Raw genomic sequence first — 20,655 nt, 5'->3', positions numbered from 1 at the left:
TGACTTCCTTCTAATGTAAAGTGCAATGGCTCTCAGAGCCCAGTAGAGGGACTCTAGGTCTGCAGCTTGATCCGGCAATCTTAGGGTGTGTCCACTACCAAGTGGTGGGGTTGGGACCCTAGCTTCGGGAATTATTAGGGAGAGCATTTCTGGTCCTCTCCGAGTTGCTGCTGAATCCACCAGAAGTTGTTTATTGCCGTGGCTCTGGCAGGAAGCACATGTTACAGGTCACTGTAGGAAATGGATGAGGTGGACACAGATGCCTCAGAAGGTTGTGAGATTAAGTGAAAGAGGCATAGGGAAGGTAAAAGGTCAGACAGAGGTTCTCAGAGGGGGAAACGGTGTGTAAAGCGAGGGCATCAGACTAGATGGTCTCTCCATGCCATTGACGTATCTGTTCTGAAATAAGGCTGAACCACAGATGGCTTCAGCATTCTGCATACAGGAAAGCAGGTTATTATAAGAAGTGTGTGTGTGGGGTGGATGGGCGGGGGAGGGATCAAAAGGGAGAAAGAAACTATAATTAATTAGAAATTTTAAAAAATCAGAAGTTTGGGTTTTGGCAGTGTATCATTTAAATTAAAGAGGGAAGGGATTTGTTGGAGGTTAGCGATCAACTTAGATAAATGAAGGTAAGAAAAGATGATTTGTTCATGAAGACCCCTGTAGGATTAGGGTCTGCATATGTCATCAGTCAGTAGCTCTCATCCTAAAACACTACCTGATTCAGAAATGAATGAGTGACTGGCTGGATCCCATCTTTGTATTTTAGAAAAAGAGACAGACTGATATGCACCCACAGGACAATGGTAACCAGGATGGAGAGGCGACTCAAAATTAGGCCTTAAGGCAGGGTGTTCTCCATGGAGAAGAGAAGACATAACAGAATGGGAAAAAGGGTTTTTGAATATTTTAATGCCTCTCCGTGGGAAGAGAGATTAACTTGCTCATCATGTCTGATAAAGCAGAACAAGGATTAAGGGCAGGGGAGTGGGAAGTACAAAGTATTGGGTGTAAGATAGGATCAAGGATGTATTGTACAACATGGGGCATATAGCCAATACTTTGTAATAACTGTAAATGGAAAGTAACTTTTCAAAACTGTATAAAAATGAATTAAAAGATTTTTTTAAATTGAGAAAAAAAGGAATTAAGGGCAGAAGTTTCAGGGAAGGAGACTTTAACATCTGAAGATTGAATGGGTTCATTCTGAAAGTGAGCTACCTGCCGCTGGAAGTATTTAAGCACACACTGGGTAGATAAATGCTCAGCTGGGATATTGTTGAGGAGACACATCATGTGGTATTACACTAACGGACATTTACTAACCCTCCAAACCCTTAGATTCTGTTTCCAACTTAACAGGCTCTTCTATGTAGAAAAGAATAATTTTTTAGCCCCTATCCAACAGTCTTGACCAGAATGTAGGTTCAATAATAAGGGGCAGGGTTCACACTTGTTTTATCTACAGATATACCTTCAGGGACTGCAGATTCTAAATAAACACTCATTGAGTTAATGAATAAACTAAAGAAATGTGATATCCTATTTTAGGCCAATTGCACTCTCTAAGCTGGACTCAGAGATGTGGACAACAAGTATAATCTAGATTCTGATTGGACAGCCACAATTCCAGATTGAATGCCTATAAGAATAGTTACTGGATTGGGGTTTGTTACAATGAGACCTGTGGACCACCTGTCCAGCAGCTTTTAAATGCAGATTCCTGCCTCCAGCCTCATCCCCCAAGAGCCCCTGAAGTCAATCTCCTAGAGGTGGGGCCTGGGAATCTGCAGGCTTAACAAGCTCCCCAGGTGATTTGTGACTCTAAATTAGAGAACCACAGGCCTAAATTCCAGTTAATACTCTGAATCTGTTTCCCTGGAATGTCATGGGATAAAGAAACCAATGTTACAAGACAGAACTCTTTAACTTGGAAGAATTCAACACATTTTGCTTGTTAGACTCCTGATTCCACGAGTTACACGCTCATCCTCTGAGACTATCACCCACAATTCCAGATTCTGAAGTTAAAACCTCCTGTAAATGTGATGCAAGTGAAGGATTAGCTATTTCTGTACCAGCTGACTCAGAGATAGAAACCTAGATCTCCAAAACTGTCCCTCAGCCAGGCATTAAGGCTGTTTTTAATCCTTAGCGGAGTCAGCATTCAGCCTTCTCTCTCTGACTAGTTACAGCACACCCCATACCTGTAACACTGTGGATTATTTAAGGTTTGGGAACCCACCCACCTCTCTGCCAGACCAGTAAATTCAATTTGCCAACAATTTTTTTTTTTTTTTTTTTTTTGCATTAGTGGAGATTACAATACCAAAGCTGGAGCTGGTGCCACAGTCTTCCAGAAGCCCAGCCAGGCTTACAGACACAGCAGGGACTGAAACCGGCCTACCCGAAGGTTCTGTTTGGCCAACGCAGTGTTTTGTTTTCTTTTTAAGTATTTTTGAAGATGAATGCTTCCAGACCCTGAAGGTGGCCAGGGACCCTCCCTGCTGTCTGCCTCCTGGCCTTTCTCCCTCGTTTAAGTAGGCATTGAGTTTTCAGCTTCTGATCCCAGCCAGATTGTTAGGTTTCTTCTCTGGATTTCTCTTGATCATAACAGGGTGAGGTTTCTGAGTTCTGCCTTTATGTTAGAAGCACTATCTTTGTGACACAGCCTTGCTAGGACCTTAGAAAGGCTCCTTTAAAATCTGCACTTGAATAAACAAGTATGATGTATCCATATAATGGAATATTATTCAGCTGTATAAAGGAAGGAAACACTGACACATGGTACAATGTGGATGAATCTGGAAAACATTATGCTAAGTGAAAGTAGATAGACACAAAAGGCCACATCTTTATGAAATACCCAAAATATTCTGTCTTGAGACAGAAAGAAGATTCGTGGCTGCCAGGGGCTCAGGGGAGGAGAATGGGAAGCAACTGCTTAATGGCTATGGGTTTCCTTTTGGGGTGATAAAAATATTTGAGAACTAGATAGAGGTGGTGGTTGCAGAGCACTGTGAATGTACTAAAAGCTACTGTAGTGTTCACTCTAAAATGGTTGATTTTCTGTGAATATTATCTCAATTTAAAAAATTCCTCCCCACCTGAATCATTAGGGGGACCACTTCTGTCAACCATGGGGCACTCTTCTCTTCACTTGTTACTAAGTGTTCCAATCTCAGCAGGAGGAGAAGAGTGAGCCCTTTTGTTGAATTCAACATGTAATAACAACAATATCATTGCTATAATCTTGGCCACTGGGAAATCTTCACCATATATGAGGCAATTTATGCATTATTTAATGTAATATTCTTAAGAAGTTCCAATCCTGGTTATATCGTTTACTAGCGGCATTGTCTGGAGCAAGTCAGTTACCTCTCCGTGCCTCAGTTTTCCCATCTAGAAGATGGGATGATTACAGTACCTGCCTTGTACATTTGTTTGTACGGATTCATGAGTTAATATACACAGAGCACTGAGAACAGTGTCTGCCATGAGCAGGCACTGTGTAAGTGTAGTTGTTGTTGTTATTATCTCCTGTCCCCCACCAAAACCCCCTGTTTGCCAGGATCTAGTTTGGGTGAGGGGAAAGGAGTAATGGAGAGACTTGAAGGTGGTGGGTGGTGTTTACTCTCCTACTCCCAGAGCTGGCGCCTGGCTGAGCCAGGGGCACGCAGCAAGCAGAGGGCTGGCTGGGCAGGTGGAGTCACTGAACAGAAGCTGGGCTTAGCTGCCGGCGCACCCTCCTGGTAGGTTGGGCTGGTGCCCAGAGATGAGGCACCACGGGAGAAGTGGAAAAGACCGGTATGCCTGGACCTGACATGATCAAGTGGGCTTGAAGCTTAATAAAGAGCTTAAGGGAAAAAAGTGCTTGGCTACTGTGATGCTGGTTACCATGGAGGATATCAGGCAGGACAAGGAAAAGAGAATGGCAGTCCCGAGATGCCCAGTAATTCACAGGCTACTACTAATAACAGTTAGGACCGTACTTCAAATGTATTGAGTGCTTCATCTGTGTCAGGCACTGAGTATTCTTATTATTCTGATTGTTATTATTATAACTAATATTTAGAGAGTGTCTGTGCCAGGCCTTATGCTATGTACCTTATAACAATGGTAACTGAGTAAAAAATAATAATGATCAATAACATATGCTGAGCCCTGTGCTAAGTGTTATTAATAAGGATGGTAATACTGACAGTAGCCAGCATTTATTTGTCATGGCTCAGGGGGAATGGCCATTTCTACACGACTGGGTGTTTATCATGAGCTTGCACTGGTGGAGCTGGTGGTGCCAGGCTCTATGCTAAGCCTTTCCCATGCATTTGCTCGTTCAGTCCTCACTAGAGCCTGCTGACATGGGGCCTATGGTTATCACTGTTTTCAGAGAGGGAAATTGGGGTTCGGGGAGCTTAGATATTTTGCTTGCTCGCCCATCGCTGTCTCCCTGCCCTGGCCTGGGTGTGGGCATGCAGCCAAAGTCAGGCTCCTTAGAGTCTCTGGGACGTCACTGTGCCCACGGTGCCCAGGAGCTGGCTGTGCCCTCCTTTCCCTGACAAGGAGGCAGTCAGTCTGGATCAGGAGAGCATGAGGCCACGCACAAAAAGGAGCAGGGAGAAGAACCACTTGCTGCCCCCGTGGGCCCCTCAACCCGGCCGTGCTGCTCCTGGACTCTCCTAAGTTCTGTGGGCTCATCAGTCCCCTTTTACCTAACGTTGCTCGAGTTGAGTTCCTGCCACCTAAAAAGTCCAGACCAATAAAACATCTCATTGAGCTAATACCCGAGCATCTGACAAGTTCCCGACTTGCCCGGCAGGCAATTTTGTTTCCCAGAAAACAGAGGAAGCAACCAGGGAAATTGCTACTCTGGACCTAATTCTGACCAACATGGACAAATTGGCTGGTGAAGTAGATGTGACACGTAACCGGTGAGAAAACTGCCACGCTGTCTTGAGTTTGTGGCGTGAGGAGCAAGTTGGAAACAGACTATCTACATACAAACCTTAAACTACTCTGCTGTAATATTTTCTGTATGATTCAAGATGTTTGGTAACCCTAAAAATCTAAAACAAATTTGCAGCTCATCAAAAATTAAAATGCACTCTGTTTAAAATGAAATATGCTTCGAAGACTCAGACTTGAGGAAATGTCAATTTAGTTCAGTTAACAGGCTACGTTGGAAGAGTCTAAAATTATGTAGCAGGATTGGGGAAACATAAGATTTAAAGTTTTTAAGCATAACTCCTACAACCTAAGCTGTCAGTAGAGAGATCCAATTTAAAATAACAACGTTAAGCTACTAAATTATAGCAACCAATATTACGTTAGTGCCTTTTAAAGTGTGGTTTGATGAGATGTGGAGATGATGACTGAGGGCTGGTGTCCACAGTCCATAATGATGGGCGGCACCTCTCTTGAACATCTATCAGCTCAGGGCACCTCTTATGAGGTACTTGTCAGAGGGAAATGAGGCCTCAGCTAAATACCAATGGCTTCTCCAGCTGAGCCAGAAAGACACACCTCCTGGTACCAGGACCTTATATCATCTAAACTGAAGGAAAAAAATATATGATCTGAAATAGAGTCAGTTATACAAGAGCAGGGTTTGGTGTAATTATCAAAGAAGCTTTCAGGGCTCTGTTTTGGATTTGCATTAACCCAGAACTAAAGAGTTTCACTTTATTTTGGGCCATGGACAGCTCTGAAAAGTTGATAAAAGCTACAGACCCTATCCTTAGAGAAACACACCATATGCAGAATCTGGCAAGCAATGCCAGGGGCTTCATCACATTCAGAAGGGCAATTATGAACCACAGGCTAAGAATCCTGATAATAAATGGAAAAAATTGCCTTTAACAAACCAAGCAAGACAGACTAGCTAACCTTGGCTCAGGGATATAACCTGTCTATGAATGGCTTTTAGTTCACAGGGTTGTGAGGATAAAATGAGATACTGCATTTAAAAGTAAAGTGCTTGGCACATAGTAAATGCTCAGCAAATATCAGCTGATGGCATTTATTATTATTATTATTATTAGGACCTACAATTTGTTATAACACTTTTCCTTAGCAGCAAGATTTGTCCTAGGATCTCATAAATAATTTCCTGCCTGGTGGGTTTTAATTAAATATACAAATGAGAGCAGAGACTCATTTGAAAACATACAGCTTAAATCCTATGTTGCCAGTGTTATTCTCTGTCTCAGGTCCGCAGAATGGAAGTGCATTTAGTGTAGACAGAAGGAGAGAAAAAAGCCTACCTTTCCTTTCTCCTGGGTACAGGCACATTTAGAACAAGAGCAAAATCTATCTCACAAACCACATTTTGGGTTTAGAAAAACTCCCACAGATCCAGCAACTGTAACCTTCGTGGTATTTGTATAAGTTTTGCCCTTAACCTGCAGCATTTTGGTTAATATTTTGCTGCATAAAATCAGTGACCTAATTTCCTGGTGAAGCCCAAATGAAGGGTTTGGACAACAAACAGATTAGAAATCTGGCATCTTTACAAAAACAGTTAAAAGACCGCACAAGAGAACTTGAAACAAATAAAAGAAAACTTGCTCCTGTCTCCTGGGGCCCCGGAAATTCTTATCCAGACAGATGTCAGACTTCTCCCAATTAGAGCTCATCAGAAAGCCATTACATAGCAATTAAAACACAAACAAACTGACCAAAAGAACCTCCTGAGGCTGGTTGCCAGTAACATAGTTATGTCCGGCCACGGGAATGACAAGACTGGGTTTATAAGATTTGCAGGCTTCCTAACCCGCTCCCTTGTGTGCACGTTGCTTTGTGGGGCACGTAGCATCTTCACATTCGTCCTCCCCTCTAATAGTCTTGAGGCCCTTGTGGAGAAAGCTTGCTCTCTGCACAGCGGGTGTGTGGGCCTGCCTCGGTTTCTCCACCACGTTAATGCTTCCTGCCCCGTGGGCCTTCGCACCTGCTGTTCTCTCTGCCGCCACACTCTTCCCTCCCCTTCTCACCCTCCCACCTCCTACTCAATGTCAAGGTCTTGGCTTGCAACTTCCCTTCCTCGGCAAAGCCTCTCCGGGCCTCCCAGACTAGATGAGGAGCCTTATAACATACTCCAGTTATTCCCAAACTTCCCCTTCACAGTGTTTATCACAGCTTGTCACTGCATGTTTGCACTTCTGTTTGATTAAAGTCGGTCTCCCGCTCCTGATAGTAAACTCCACCATGGAAGCAAGTGCCCCTGCCTCGTTCATCTCTGGGCACCTGGCACAAGCAGGCCCTCAGTTTGAGTGGATGAATGAAAGACAGTGTAATTATCCTCATTTGACAGGTGAAGGAAGAGACCTCAGAGAAAGAAGTTACTTCTCAAGGTCACAACCCATTAGCAGAAGTGCTGGTGCTTGGATCCAGGAGTCCTCCTGGCTGGTTCTCACCACTCCTATGCTGCCTGGAAAGACAGTTTTCTTGCCATTTCTGGGGAATATAATTTTGAGTCTTGGTACCCCTGCCCGGAGAGGGTGTCCAAGGCAAACACAAGTGGTAGCAGAAACCCCTGGTGGCTGCCACTCCTGAGACGTCCACAGCCCGAGTCAGCATGACTCTAGCAGTGGATGGCCTGGACCCCCTCATTCCAGGATCACTCAGCATCCCTCGAGGCAGGTCCTTGAATGCCCTGCAATTACTCCCACTCTCCCAGAAGCCCTGGTTGGGATGGGGGGTAGGGATGGGGATAATTAAGGAGGAGGGTGACAGCCCCTTCTTTATCACCAAGAACATCTCCACATCCTGGAGGCATTTCTGCTGAAGGTTTGATTGTGCATTCTCTCTCATGATGACAAAGCTACTCACTTCATCACTTAACTCTTTCAGCATTCTGTGAAGTTCCGGTCCAAAGCAGGGCTTAGAAGATACTGATACATGAGGACATGAGCCCCAGGAGAGCAGGGAACTTGTGGGACTTGCTCATGGCTACGTCTCTGGTTGTTAGGACAGCACTGGGCACACGGCGGCGCTCAACATGTATCTGCTACATGAAGGAACTAAAAGCTTTCTGTGTGTCAGGAACTTACTATATTGCTATATTATAGGGACTGTTACTAGCCCATTTTACAGCCTAGGCAAGAGGGGTTTAGTGAGTTAAGAGATTTACTCAAGGTCAAAAACTTACTAAACGGTGGAGCCAGGATTCAAAGCACTAAATGGGCGATTAGGATTGGGAATTCAGGCAGTAAGGGAAAGACCTTGATTTCTCGTGATATGAACATGAGAGCAGTTTCAACACCAGGAAATATCTTCATCAGAGAAGGGGAAGAGGAATTCATGCAACAAACTTTCAGACCAAGCACAAAGTCCAGATTCTCAGGGTCCGTGAAGATACCATGCAGTCTGCTGAGATTCATGTGGGCTTCCCAGCATATAACATAGGGTCCTGCAGCAGGAACCACTCAGGGACCCAGGCACTGAGGGATCAGTGCTCATGGAAAGGGGGAGGCCTAGTCCTTCAGAGACCTGAGTAGCAGGCAGGGCTCGGGTCTCAGGAGGCAAGATGGGGAGAGCCCTGGAGTGGGAGTCATAAGGCCATGTCCCCCTTTGCCCCCTGTACCCTTGAGCTCTCACGCAAATCTCTTCGTGTCTCTGGGGCTCACTTTCCCCATCTATACAATAAGAGTTGTTACTTTACAGCCTAGGGTGACTCCTGGGATCCATTCACCTCTAATACCTGCATGACTGTACATACAAGTAAGTAGTTGTAGAGTCACAGCATCTTAGAAATGGTCACCTTGCTCAGTCCAACAAAGGAACCCTGCTCTAGCATTCCTAGGAGGTGGCATGAGATTCTGCTGAATAGCTCTAGGCTGGTGGTTCTCAACCCAGGTTGATTATGCCTCCTAGGGGACAGACATGTGGCAATGTCTGAGATATTTTTGGTTGTCGCAATGAGAAGGGGTACGTTATTGGCATCTAGTGGGCAGAGGCCAGGGATGCTACCAAACACCCTGTAGTACACAGGGCAGTCTCCACATGGAAAGATTATCTGGTCCCATATGTCAACAGTGCTGAGGTTGAGAAACTGGCTCTAGGCAAAGGGGATTCATTACATGTTGAGGGAACTCCTGGCATGGGCGTGTATGGCTAGGACAAGCGTGACAGGAAGATATGCTCCCTGACCTTCCATCTGCCTTGTGGGGAAACTGGGAGGAAGGTTTCTCCCCAAGAAATTCCCTCCCCAAGACGGCTATTCAAACATCTGCGGATGGCTAGTACAGCAATTCAGCCAACAGCAATCACCTGTAGAATGAGCGCATGTGGGTCAATGCCAGGGCTGAGGGGCCAACGTCAGAAGCAAGGTTCTCAGGGAGATGGCCAACGGCTCAGTGCAAGCTGGAGAGGACCAGGTGCAAACAAAGGGCTGAGGGGGTTCCAGGAGGAGAGACTAGTGAGTTGTAGGTGGGGCTGGGGCCATCTGGGGAGTTTCTGAAGTGGGCAGTGCCTAAACTGGGCCTACAGTGGTAGGTGCTCCAAAGTAAGGCACACAGGACAGCGTTCAGGAGGCACGCAAGTGAAGAGCATCTACTTGGAGGCACCAGGACCATGAGATCATCTGAGGGGCTGAACACCATCCCTGCCACCAGGTCCAGCCTGGCCAGCCCTGCCCACCTCCCACCTCATCTCTCACCTTCTGGCTGCTCCCTGGACAAACTGGCTCCTCTCGGTCTCCCACACTTGCCATTTCCTCACCCCCGCAGAGGCTGGAAGATTCAATCCCCTCAGGTTGGCGAATCCCATCCCTCCCCTCTTTGCCCAGTTAACACCCACTCGGCCTTTGAACCCCAGCTCCCGGCCCACTGTCAGGGAACCTTCTCTGCTGCCCCCGCCAACCCCGTCACGTGCTCTCACAGTCCCACACTCCTCCCCTTTGTAGAGCTTCTCACAGTTGACAGGTATGTGTGTGACTACTGACCATGGTCCACCTCCCCCCTGGACTACAGGGCAATGGAGGTAGGGTTGAGGTTGGAATTCACTGTGGACCCTGGTGCAGAGCCTGCACCTGGTAGTTGCTCGAGAAAGAGTATTTGAATGGACAAAGGAATGATTGAAAGTTGGCTTGGGCAGCTGAAGTGTTGAGTTTGTTCAAGGCAGTTTGAGCCCTCAGTGACAGGGTCTTAAATCCTAGGCTGAAGTGTCTGTATCTCACGGGTGAGCAGGGATGGGCCCCGGAGGCCTCTCAAAAGGGCTCTGCCGAGAACACTGTAATGCCTGGGAATGATGAACTGGTGAGAGGATGGAGGATTGAGCAGCACCTGGAGACTAATGAGGAGACTGGTGCAAGAATCCTGGGGCCAGAGGGCTGGACCCCGGGAAGTGGCAGAGGGAAAGCAGCTCTGATTTGCTTCTTGGAGACTCTTGGTTCCCTCCCATTCCTTTTGGTGCATCCTGAGAGTCCGTGGGAAGACTAAGCAGCAGCCTGGTGTGATGCTCTGAGATGTGGGGGGAAGGGATGGGAGAGGGAGGTGGGGGTATAGGGGCTGTGATGGTGCAGACACTCTGCAGCTCAGACATCCTCCTGTTCTCTGACCCCTTGGCCCCAAGCAGCTCAGCCTCCCACCCACTGGCAGAGCCAGGGCAGTCTGCTCGGAGAATTGCCAGGGAAGCAGGCCAGCCCAGCAGCCGGTGGAGGCACACAGGGACAGAAGGCAGATTACACGTCACTTCGCATTAGCCACACCGGCAACTTTCCCGAACCACCCAGAGAGGGGCAAATTAATCACAATTTTGAGGACAAGCCAAAAGCACAGACAACACTGAGATGGAAGGAGATTGTATCTCCTTTCTACTCATGAGTGAATAGGAATGCCTTACAGAGGGTCAGGTTTGCTTACCTGTGAGGTACATCTCCTCTCCTTCGGTGAACATCTGGTGGCAGCGTACACATCTGGCACAGCTTGGGTGGTAGTGCTTCCCTCCTGCCTATGGAAATAAAAAGATAAAAGAGGTCAGAGCTGGGGCTGCCATCCAGTGGGGCAGGTTGGGTTTGAACATTTCCTAACTCATTAGTGTCGATGGCATCTTCATGGCCCTGAAGCTGGTTGGGAGTCTATGCAGGGGAGTCCAGAACAGTCTAAAAGTTCACCAGAAGCTTGATGATTCCATACCATGGGTATCTGATGGCATTCAGGGGACTTCCCTGGACACCTGTACTTCTATTCCAGCAGTGAAAGGGCCATTTGAAGGCCACTGGTCCTACCTCCTTATTTCCAGATGAGAAAACAGCCTTACCGTGAGGACATCCCAGCATGTCCCCAAGCATGGGCCCTTACCACCAGAGGTACATGACATGGTTTTAAGTGGCACAGAGACCTTTGGTTTAATAACACTGGATCCGTGAAAAAAAGATGTCCTTTTTAATCCTCTATCAATTCTTCTGATTTTTTTCAAGGAGAAAGTACCAGTTTGGTGCAGTATGTCTTTAACATCTATCCAAAACCTACTAATCTACCTTTTTAAGAATAAGAACAGATGTGAGGCTTGGAGCCTCCACTAGGGCTGTATTTTCTCAGTCACTGGCAATATGGCAAGTGATCCTGGTTTTCCTGTTATATTACATAAGTTTTCTTGTGTGTAAAGGAGCCAACTTGAAGATAAGTTATCGCATTAAGTAAGAATGAGCACACGAGGCTCATGGGCATATGGAAAAAACTGTGAGAGTGGCACACTTTTAGGGCTCAGTGGACAAACAAGGGCACCCACAAAGCCAGGACCTGCTGGGAAGTCTCTGACCCCCAGGCCAGTCCCATGACTGCTGTACCTGGGAATCTCCACCCCATCCCCAGTTCACCCCAGTCTGACTTTGGTGAGCCCCCCTTCCCTATTTCCACATTCCTTCCCTACCCATTATTTCAAGTAAAAATGGACATGATTTTCAGCTGAGAATTCATCTCTTGGGGGAAGAAACAACCCTCGGAGAAGGCTATGACTCGAGGTCCCACTGGAAGCCAGAAGCAATGTTAAAGCTGCTCCCTGGAGGGCCGGTCACCAGCCCAGTGCTCACTTCCAGGCCGACAGTTCTGACCCTGCGGTCCCAGCCAAGAGGACCTGGCACATGAGGGCCCTTCACTGGCAGCTCTAGAACTGCTATATGGGAGGGGCTTGGGGCAGCGATTGGGTTGGAAGGTGGGGCTCATTTTGAAGGTATATGTTGCATGTTAGGGCAAGGTTTTTTTGGGAGGGGGATAAAACCTGGGGGAAATGGATGGATACTGGGATGTTGTTAAAGGCCCCCCAGACATCACTTGGTCTGATGTTAATGGGTTCCTTCCAATTCAGAAAGTATAACTGTATAATGCTGAAGGCTTCTCCCTGAATCTTTTGGGGTGGGGGAGGGTTGGTTGGGCATGGACTTATCTATTCTGGAGAGACTTGATTTATTCTAAAAATTTAGCAAGAATGTGGAAAGGGCAGATTTTTTAAAAAGGAAAAAAAAAAATCCAAAATCCCCTTTTTTCAGTCTTGGTTGTTTGCATGGCTCCCACCAATGACAGAATGTTCTTATCGTCACCAAAGCAAACTGTGTTCAAACCTTGGAAGGAGCCTGCTAATTTTCCCAAGCTGAGATGTCGTGGGACTGATTCTCCCATACCATGACAAGGATAATCGTTTTAATTAGTAGACTCTTCCTACTTTGTGTCTCTTTATCATTTCAATTATAGACCGGTTTCTAGGATGGCAACAGCACGTTGGCAAAACTGAAGCTGGCATCTTCCTAAATGTCACGCCCCAGCACCCCGCTCCAGCCGCAAGAGGCTTTGTACCCATCTAGCAATCCTGCCATGAATGGCACTAAAAACCACCTGAGGGAGTGGGGAAGGGAGGCTGCAGAGCAGCAGGTGCCAGCAAAAGGGAAACCAAGTCAGTGGGATAAGATGAGACATTCTGTCTGTTAACAAGCCAAAGTCTAGAACATAGTGAAGAAAAATGGCAAAGTATCAGTACCTGGAAAATGGGGCCCTATTGGAGAGGTCTGAGAAGCACAAGCAAGGTTAGGCAAGGCAGCACAGGGACACAGGGCTGTGGTTCTCCTTGGAGAAGACACAGACCAGGAAGGAAGGAGTGTGAGTGGCGCTCAGCATGTTGAGGTCTGTCACTGAGGCAGGGATTGGGGGGTGGCCTGGGGAGGGAATGGGAAGGGGAAATGGAATTTAATTAAGTGCCTATCGTGTACCCAGAAATGCACTGGGCCTCGCAGTGGGCAGCTGTTGCTTTGGCCTGGCAAATATCCTTCCTCCTTCCTCCAGACTAGCATCAAGCTTTTCCTTGGTGGGATGGACTACCCATTCCCCGTGTCAATCCATGTGGTTATTCCAACTCTATGGTCACAACTACTGTTTTGGAGATGGGCCTGAGATTCTCCAATGAGGGTCAGTCCCAGGACATTTGCTGAGCTATTAGGAAAGAGAAAGCTCGCCTTCCATCGGAAATGCTGGCTGATAGGATGTAAGCCTAGAGCAATGGTATCCGATTTCCCCATCATAGAGGAGAGGCTTCCTGAGAATAAAGCCAACACAGAAGAAAGTGGCACCAAGAGGGCAAGATATTCCAAACGCATTTGTTTGAGTGCTGGATCCAGCTGTGACTGAAGTAAGAACTCCTCCTGGGTTTTTATTATGGGAGCTGATAAATTTCCTTTTTGGTCTGAGCCAGCTGAGTATAGTTTCTGTACTTGCAAGCAAAAGAGTCCTGACTAGCTATAAAGGAAAAACACACTCCTGTGTTGGTCCCTTACTCTCAGACTACTACCACACTCATAGCACTTCTGACACCAGATATGTGGGTGTTTTTTTTTTTTTTTATCCCACACCAAGCAATTCTCTATGACACCAGCTGGGTGTCCTATAATTTAATTTATTCTGACACTCTACTCGGAGAGAACGTCAGACCCCACAGGTTAAGGGCTCAGACCCACAAGACTTTCTCCCCCAACCCCAATTTAGATACCAATCATAAGTCCCAGGTTGTCACCTGTATTTCTGACTGACCAGCTATAAATCAGGGTTCCCATGACCCCCATCTTGGGTTTAATAATTTGCTAGAATGGCTCACAGAACTCAGGGAAACAGTTACATTTACTGGTTTATTACAAAAGGATATGATAAAGAATAGAGATGAGCATTCAGATAGAAGAGGCACAAGGTATGTGGGCAGGGGCATGGAGCATCCATGCCCTCTCACTGTGCACCACTCTCCTAGAACCTCCACCTATTCACCAACCTGGAAGCTCTCTGAATCCTGTACTTGTGGGGTGTTTACGGAGGCTTCCTTGCATAGGCAGGATCCATCATTAACGCAATTTCTAGGCCCTCTCCCCTTCCTGGAGGATGGGAATTGGGGCTGAAAGTTTAAACTTCTAATCATGGCTTGATATTTTTCTGGTGACCAGCCCCCATCCAGGAGCCCACCAAGAGTCACCTCATTAGAACAAAATATGCTCCTATCCCTCAGAAAATTCCAAGCGATTTAGGAGCTCTGTGTGTAGGAACTGAGGTCAAAGATCAAATGTTAGAACAAAAGATGCTCCTAATGCTCTTATCACTTAGGAAATTAGAAGGATTTTAGGAGCTCTGTGCCAGGAGCCAGGGGCAGAGGCCAATATATATATTTTCTATGATTTCACATTGACATATCTACTAGGAGTTAATAACAGTAGTATTCTCCATGGATCGATAAAGACTCTAAGACTCAAAGAAAGTGACTTGGTTAAGGTTTCATGGCTAGAAGTGATAAAACTGGAATCTAAGTCTGTTTCACTCCAACTGTGTATTTTCATACATCACACTGCCTCAAAGGCCCTGGGTAGCTGAAAGCTGTTGGCATCAGTGTGGGATACGGGAGCCTGGAGTCCTAGATTTCAGCTCTGTCTTTACTAGAAATTCTGCATGTGACCTGGGAAATGCACCACGTCTTGGGGCTCACTTTTCTTATACGTAAAATGAGGAGGGTAAACTAGTTGATTGCTGAAAGTCTCTTCCTGCTCTAAGGAAAAAAAGAAAATCAACACGCCAAAGATGCTAACGGAGCCTCGTACAAATGTAATCAATTGAAACCCAGTCACAAGAGCTGCCCAAGAAGAGAAGGCTCTCACTATGCTAAATGACAGTAACATGCAGGGGAAAAGACAGCCACCGACACGATTTCAGAGCGGCTTGGAAATGCTGGGACAAATTCCCATCTGCAGCCCTGGCCCTGCGTGTAATCGAACTCTCTTCCTTCTCGAAAGAAAAGTCTGCTTTTATGATCTCTCGTGCCACTAACCCTTTACCCCACTACAATGTGGATACCCCCTGCCCACAATCCTGCAGGCCCAACAAATGGTTCTCCTGAAGGTAACCCTGCCCCACACCTCACAGCTTTTTCTCAGCCTGCGTATCCCTACCTGCTCTGTAGAATTTGCGCAACACCCTGACTGACTCCCCATCTTTTCTGGAGCTCTGTCCGCTCATCACCCCTTCCCAATCTCCCCCCACGTCCCGACTGCTCCTCCTTGTTCTCTGACAACTTCTCAGCCCCTTCTGCCCCCTGTAAGCAGCCACTCCTCAAGGCTGCCTGCAGCCCACTTTCTCTCTCAGAAATCCTGATGACTCCAATGGTGCCGCCTATTATTCAAATCCTAGCATTTTTGAGACTGGTCCCTCCAGGCCTGAGCTTTGTCCCTGAGCTCTGATCCATATTCTCACTGTCCTCTTGAAACCTTCCGGGAATTTCAGCCACATCCCACCCCAAAGAGAACTCGATCTGTTTCACATGCCCGGATCAGCTTCTCTCCCTGCCACCCCCGGTTCTGCGGATGGCAACACCAGACTTCCTCTCACCTGGGCTTGACACTTTGGTTCAACTTTTGGCCACTTCTCCTTTGATGGTTACGTCTACGAGTTGCCCCACGGTTGCAAAGCTACTGGAATTCTACTTCCACAGTGTTGTAGACAGGGTGGTTGCCCCTTCCACTGCCACTGTACCTCCTGAGTCCTTCCTGAGGGGTCAAGGGCTCCTTGCTGGTGTCCCACTTCCAGTTTCTTTCCTCTAAATTTAGCCCATGTACATCACGTTATCCTCCCTAAGATGCAGCTTGAAGCAGGTCACTTCTGCTTGGCCTTTCTACAACACCCCTGCCCCTGCTGCCCCGTAAAGGACAAACTCCTCACCCTGGTATCAGGCCCTCAGAAACCTGGGCCCAAACCCTCCCTATGCTTCTGTTTCATGCCTTTCCCTCCACATCTCACTCCTATGGCTCCTTGGAAATGCTTGATGGTTTATCCATTCTGTGTATTTGTTTATCTTATTCTCTCTGATTTCCTACAATCTTGTAAAAGCAATCTTACTACATTGCTCTTTGGTTTAAAATTCTCCAATGGCTTTCCACTGCACTTGCTAGAAAACAGAAACTCCTAAACAGGTCTACAGAGCTTTATGTGACATGCCCTTTATGATATACTCCATCCTCCTCAAGCCCTGATTTACAGAACTCAGCCACACTGGCCTTTTCCCCTGTTCCCTGAAAGGGTCAAGCTCATTCTTCCTCCAGCTCTTCACACGGCAGCTTCCTGTTCATCCTCAGGGCTCAGCTTCAATGCATCTCCTCAGAGAGTCCATTCCTGGTTGCTGCACTTTCTCCTGCTGAGCTGAGATGCGGCTGCAGAATCCTCAACATACTGCTGACTCCAGGTAACCACAACCGACTGGCCAGATTTGTCAGAATTAATGATTCTGTTCGCAAGCCCTGACCCAGTCTGTCGTCCCTCAGCCACTGTCACGTGAGAAAACTGAGGCCTAAAAAGGCAAAGATACTCACCCCAAATCTGAGCGTGAGTTAGCACCCAACTGTTTCTACTCTTAGACTACTGTTTTTCATTTGCACCAAACTCTTCCCTGTTTCTGGTTCCTCAAGGTGGATGGTCCCAAAGCATGGGAAGACAGCTTCCTGGGCCCACAGGGTGTGGGAGGGAAGGCCAGGAAGGCCAGTGAACGAGGGCTCAGGCGAGGGCTTAGCAATGGTGCTGCAGGTTGTCTGTCATGGCAGAGCGAGCTGTGTATCAGAGGCGGAGAAGAGCTGTTGCCATGGTGATGGACCAGCCAAAGAAGGGCTTAGGGAATAGGCTGCTAGACAAGCTGGTTCTTAAATCAGCACATTACCACATGCTTAAAAAATAAAGCTGGGTTGGGAAGAAAATCATAATTGTCACTCCCCAGTAATCGAGTTGGGTCTGAATCTAGAGAAGCAACTGATATTTCCAACACAGCATTTTTGGAACAAGGAATAATTTTGTCCAGCTCCTCATCTCGGGGGTACCCAGAGAAGGTTATCTGCTCAAGGTTATGTAGCAAGCTAAGCTGGGGTAGAGAAAACGGGGGAGGTAGAGGCTATGGAAAAAGGGGTGTGGGGTGACTCTCCCCTTCCTCGGGGATGACTTTTTGGAGTCACAGGCCATCCTGCCCAAACATCTTCAGAGTTTCTTGTAACCACTCACCTCCAAGACCCTGCCGCTGATGTATCGGTCACAAGTCTCGCACTTAATGCCAAACTGGGAGTGGTAGTCAGACTCGCAGTATGGAACGCCATCCCTGCAAGAGGAAATCCACACAGGAAGAGGAAGTTAGGGGGGTTTACGGGGGTGTCACGTGGCACTTCCCAGACCTTCAGCCAACTGTGACTGGGCCAAGATTAGAAGCACTCAGGGAGCTGTTAAAGATGCAAATTCCCCAGACACCCTTCAGATATACAAAATCAGACAACTCCTGGGATGAGGGGATGCCAGGGAATCTGCATCTTGACAAACTCCCTGAGCACGCCTGGGAACCACCGGTCTGCTGCTGGCTGTGAGTGTCCCTTTTCCACTCCCCTTCCTCTCCCTCCCCGCAAATTCTCCAGACCTACTTTTTCCTTTACCCCAAATGGCTCTTTTAAAAATTCATTTAAAAAATAAAATTTTATTTTATTTAGAATAGGTAATATTTGCATTTGGCACATTATAGAGGCACAAAGGGGAAAGTCTTTACCCCCCTCTCAGCCTCTCCCAGTTTCCCTTCCAGGAGGTCATCAATATGATCAGTCATCTGATTGTGTCCCTGGATCAGTAGGAAACAGGAACCCCCTCTCCCCGACCACCTCCTAAGTGCTCCATTCTTGCCCAGTGCCGATAACTTATTGGGCAGTAATAAGATTACTGTTAGTTATTCTTATACGACCCCCTACTACTAATAGCCATTGATATTTACTGCTTGGTGTGTGCCAGGCCCTCTGAGGGCATCTTACATAGGTTATTTCATCTAATGCTTGCAGAAGCCCTATGAGGTTGGAATCATCAGTCTCCCCACTGTATGGATGAGAAAACCCAATTCAGATGACCTAGAGCTGGTTCAAACCCAGACGGTCTGGTTTCTCCCAGGTTGTCATGAGAATTAAAGAACATGGTTCCAGCGTGTCCCAGGGCTCAGCACAGTGCCCGGCCAAGAGTGAGTACTTGGCAAATGGCAGCTAGGGGAATCCCCATGATTGCTGAGACGGGTCTTCAAGGAGGATGTTTGGGGCTCAGCTTTCAAGGGCCCATGTGGAGATGGTTGGAGCATCAAAGAGCTCAGCCCTGCTCCAGCCCTGCCTAGCTCTAAGGACCAGATCTGATGACATCTCTCTGAAGTGCTGATGCCATCTTTCGTATGTAACAGAACTTGCTCACACACAGAGAGGCCTAAAGAACAGGCATGTCCAAGCTGCTGCCCTGCGGGCACTGCTAGGAGCCCACCCTGGGCAGCAGAGCCATCAGTGTTTCCTGAAGGAGAGTTGGCAATGAGGACCCGTGCTCAGCAAAGTCACCAGGTGAGACTGTTGTTTGTGGGTCCACGAGACAAGCTTCTCCCTCCCCCAACCCTTCCACACTGTGTGGGGATGGGAGGGTGACCCTGCAGGGGTATAGTCATTTGTCAGGAGGTGGGGACAATAGCCAGCAAAATTTGGGTATAAATGCCAACACCTCCTAATTTGGATCCATGAGGTTGTGAGGCCTTCGGGAATTTGAAATATACATTATTCTAAAAAGAGGCAGATGGTAAAAATTAACATTTACCAGGTACTGATTAGGTACAAAGCACAGATCTCTGAGCCCTGACACAACCCTATGAGGCAGGTCTTCTTCTTAGCCCTGTTTTTATAGATGAGGAAACTGAGACTCAGAGAAGTTGAGTCTCTTGCTGAGGTCAAGTGGGCTGGGCTTCTAACCTGGGCATCAACGCCACAGCCAGAGCCTCTAAGCATCTGACACTCTGCTGGCAGATGGATGAAGAGCCCAGAGTCCTGCTGCAGAGGCCCAAGGTGTGGTGGGCAATCTGGGCTGGACCTGCTTGCGAGGAGCTCTGAGCAAACCCTTACTCCCCCACAGAATTTGGACTTAGGCTCACAAACTCAAGGACTCCTGGCTGGCGACTCACCAAAGGCACTCCTTACTTGGCAGGCACAGAGGTGCATGCCAAACTCCACTAACATGGCCTTCAAAGCTCTCGGGGCTGTGACCTCAGCTCAACCTCTGCAGCTTTGGACTTCACCTGTGCACACATCCGAGTTCCCACAAACAGGATGGATGCGTCCAGCACCTCCGTGCCCTTGCCCAGGCTGGGCATTCTGCCTACAAGCTTTCCTTCTTTACATTTTCAAATCTTATACCCCTTTTCAAGGTCTGGCCCAAATATCACCATCTTCCATAAAGCTCTCATATATTCCAGATTCCACTTCTGCTAGTTAGAAGTGAATAGTCACAGCCCTTCGCTTAGACCTCTGACACAGACAAGGGTCATCTAGCTAGCATCCATCTCCCTTTCTGCCAGCAGCAGTACCTCGCCTGGGTTTTCCTGGGAACCACCCCTTCGCACTCGCAGTTACAAAGAACTCACAAACAGCTGCTCTCTGGCTCGAGGGTTGAGATCCTCCTGGCCAGTGATTGGTCAAGAATGGGCATGTGACCCAGCGGTGGCCAAATCAGAGGCAGCTGTGGGACTTTTGCTGGAGTTCTTGGGAAAGAAGCCTCTCTCTCTCTGCCAGGTTTGCGAAGCTGCTAGAATGAAAGCCTGGAGTTGCTGGTGATCATCTTTGCTACCATTTGGGGAGGGCCTGCTTGAGAATGAAACAAACGCAGAGGAAGGTAAAGCTGAGAGGGAGAGAGAGAGAGACACTTCTGAAGTGCTAATGACATCTTTAAGCCCTTGGATTCATCCATGCCAGAAGCCAGAATGCCGCTGCCCTTCCCATTTCTATGAGCCAATAAACTCCCATTTTTGCTTTTTAAGGGAGTTTGAGTTGGGTTTTCTGTCACTTATGATTGGAAAGGTCTTAAAGAACAGAACTTCTCTTGAGCTCTCAATCACATATCCCCTGGAGGCACAGTTTCTTATGTATATAGCTTATTTCTCTTATTTTTTGAAAGCAGAAACCATGCATGCTACAAATTTACATGCTCACTGTGGCCTAGCATCGGGCCACAGGCGATACCTGAGAAGTGTCTGGATCATAAAGTGTCAAAGCTGTGAGGGTCTGGGGCCCTAATTTTTTTTAGGTACTTGTGTATGTAAACGTGGTCACAAGGGCCTAGCACAAGGGGGCTTGTCTAGTGCTCAGTGTGCAGGCTGGGCCATCTTTCC

General features: G+C 47.4%; 1 protein-coding gene across 9 annotated transcripts in view; it reads right to left on the bottom strand.

Annotated features, from left to right (window-relative positions):
- The window catches only part of ABLIM3 (actin binding LIM protein family member 3), a 188,576-nt gene that overhangs the window by 41,819 nt on the left and 126,102 nt on the right, over positions 1 to 20,655 (bottom strand). For all 9 annotated transcript variants that reach the window (XR_008618141.1, XR_008618142.1, XM_055086832.1 and 6 more), the window contains 2 exons: positions 17,499 to 17,592; positions 10,863 to 10,950 (listed from right to left, as the gene is read on the bottom strand). Coding sequence is in view for 7 of the 9 variants with exons in the window: in XM_055086832.1 (XP_054942807.1) it covers positions 10,863 to 10,950; positions 17,499 to 17,592 (182 nt within the window). In the remaining 2 variants the exon portion in view is untranslated. The remainder of the gene's footprint in view (positions 1 to 10,862; positions 10,951 to 17,498; positions 17,593 to 20,655) is intronic.

Source organism: Physeter macrocephalus, chromosome 8 (genome assembly GCF_002837175.3).
Source record: "Physeter macrocephalus isolate SW-GA chromosome 8, ASM283717v5, whole genome shotgun sequence".
Classification (NCBI taxonomy): domain Eukaryota; kingdom Metazoa; phylum Chordata; class Mammalia; order Artiodactyla; family Physeteridae; genus Physeter; species Physeter macrocephalus.
The sequence above is the reverse complement of the archived record's forward strand: the minus strand, read 5'-3'. Positions and strand labels throughout refer to the sequence as shown.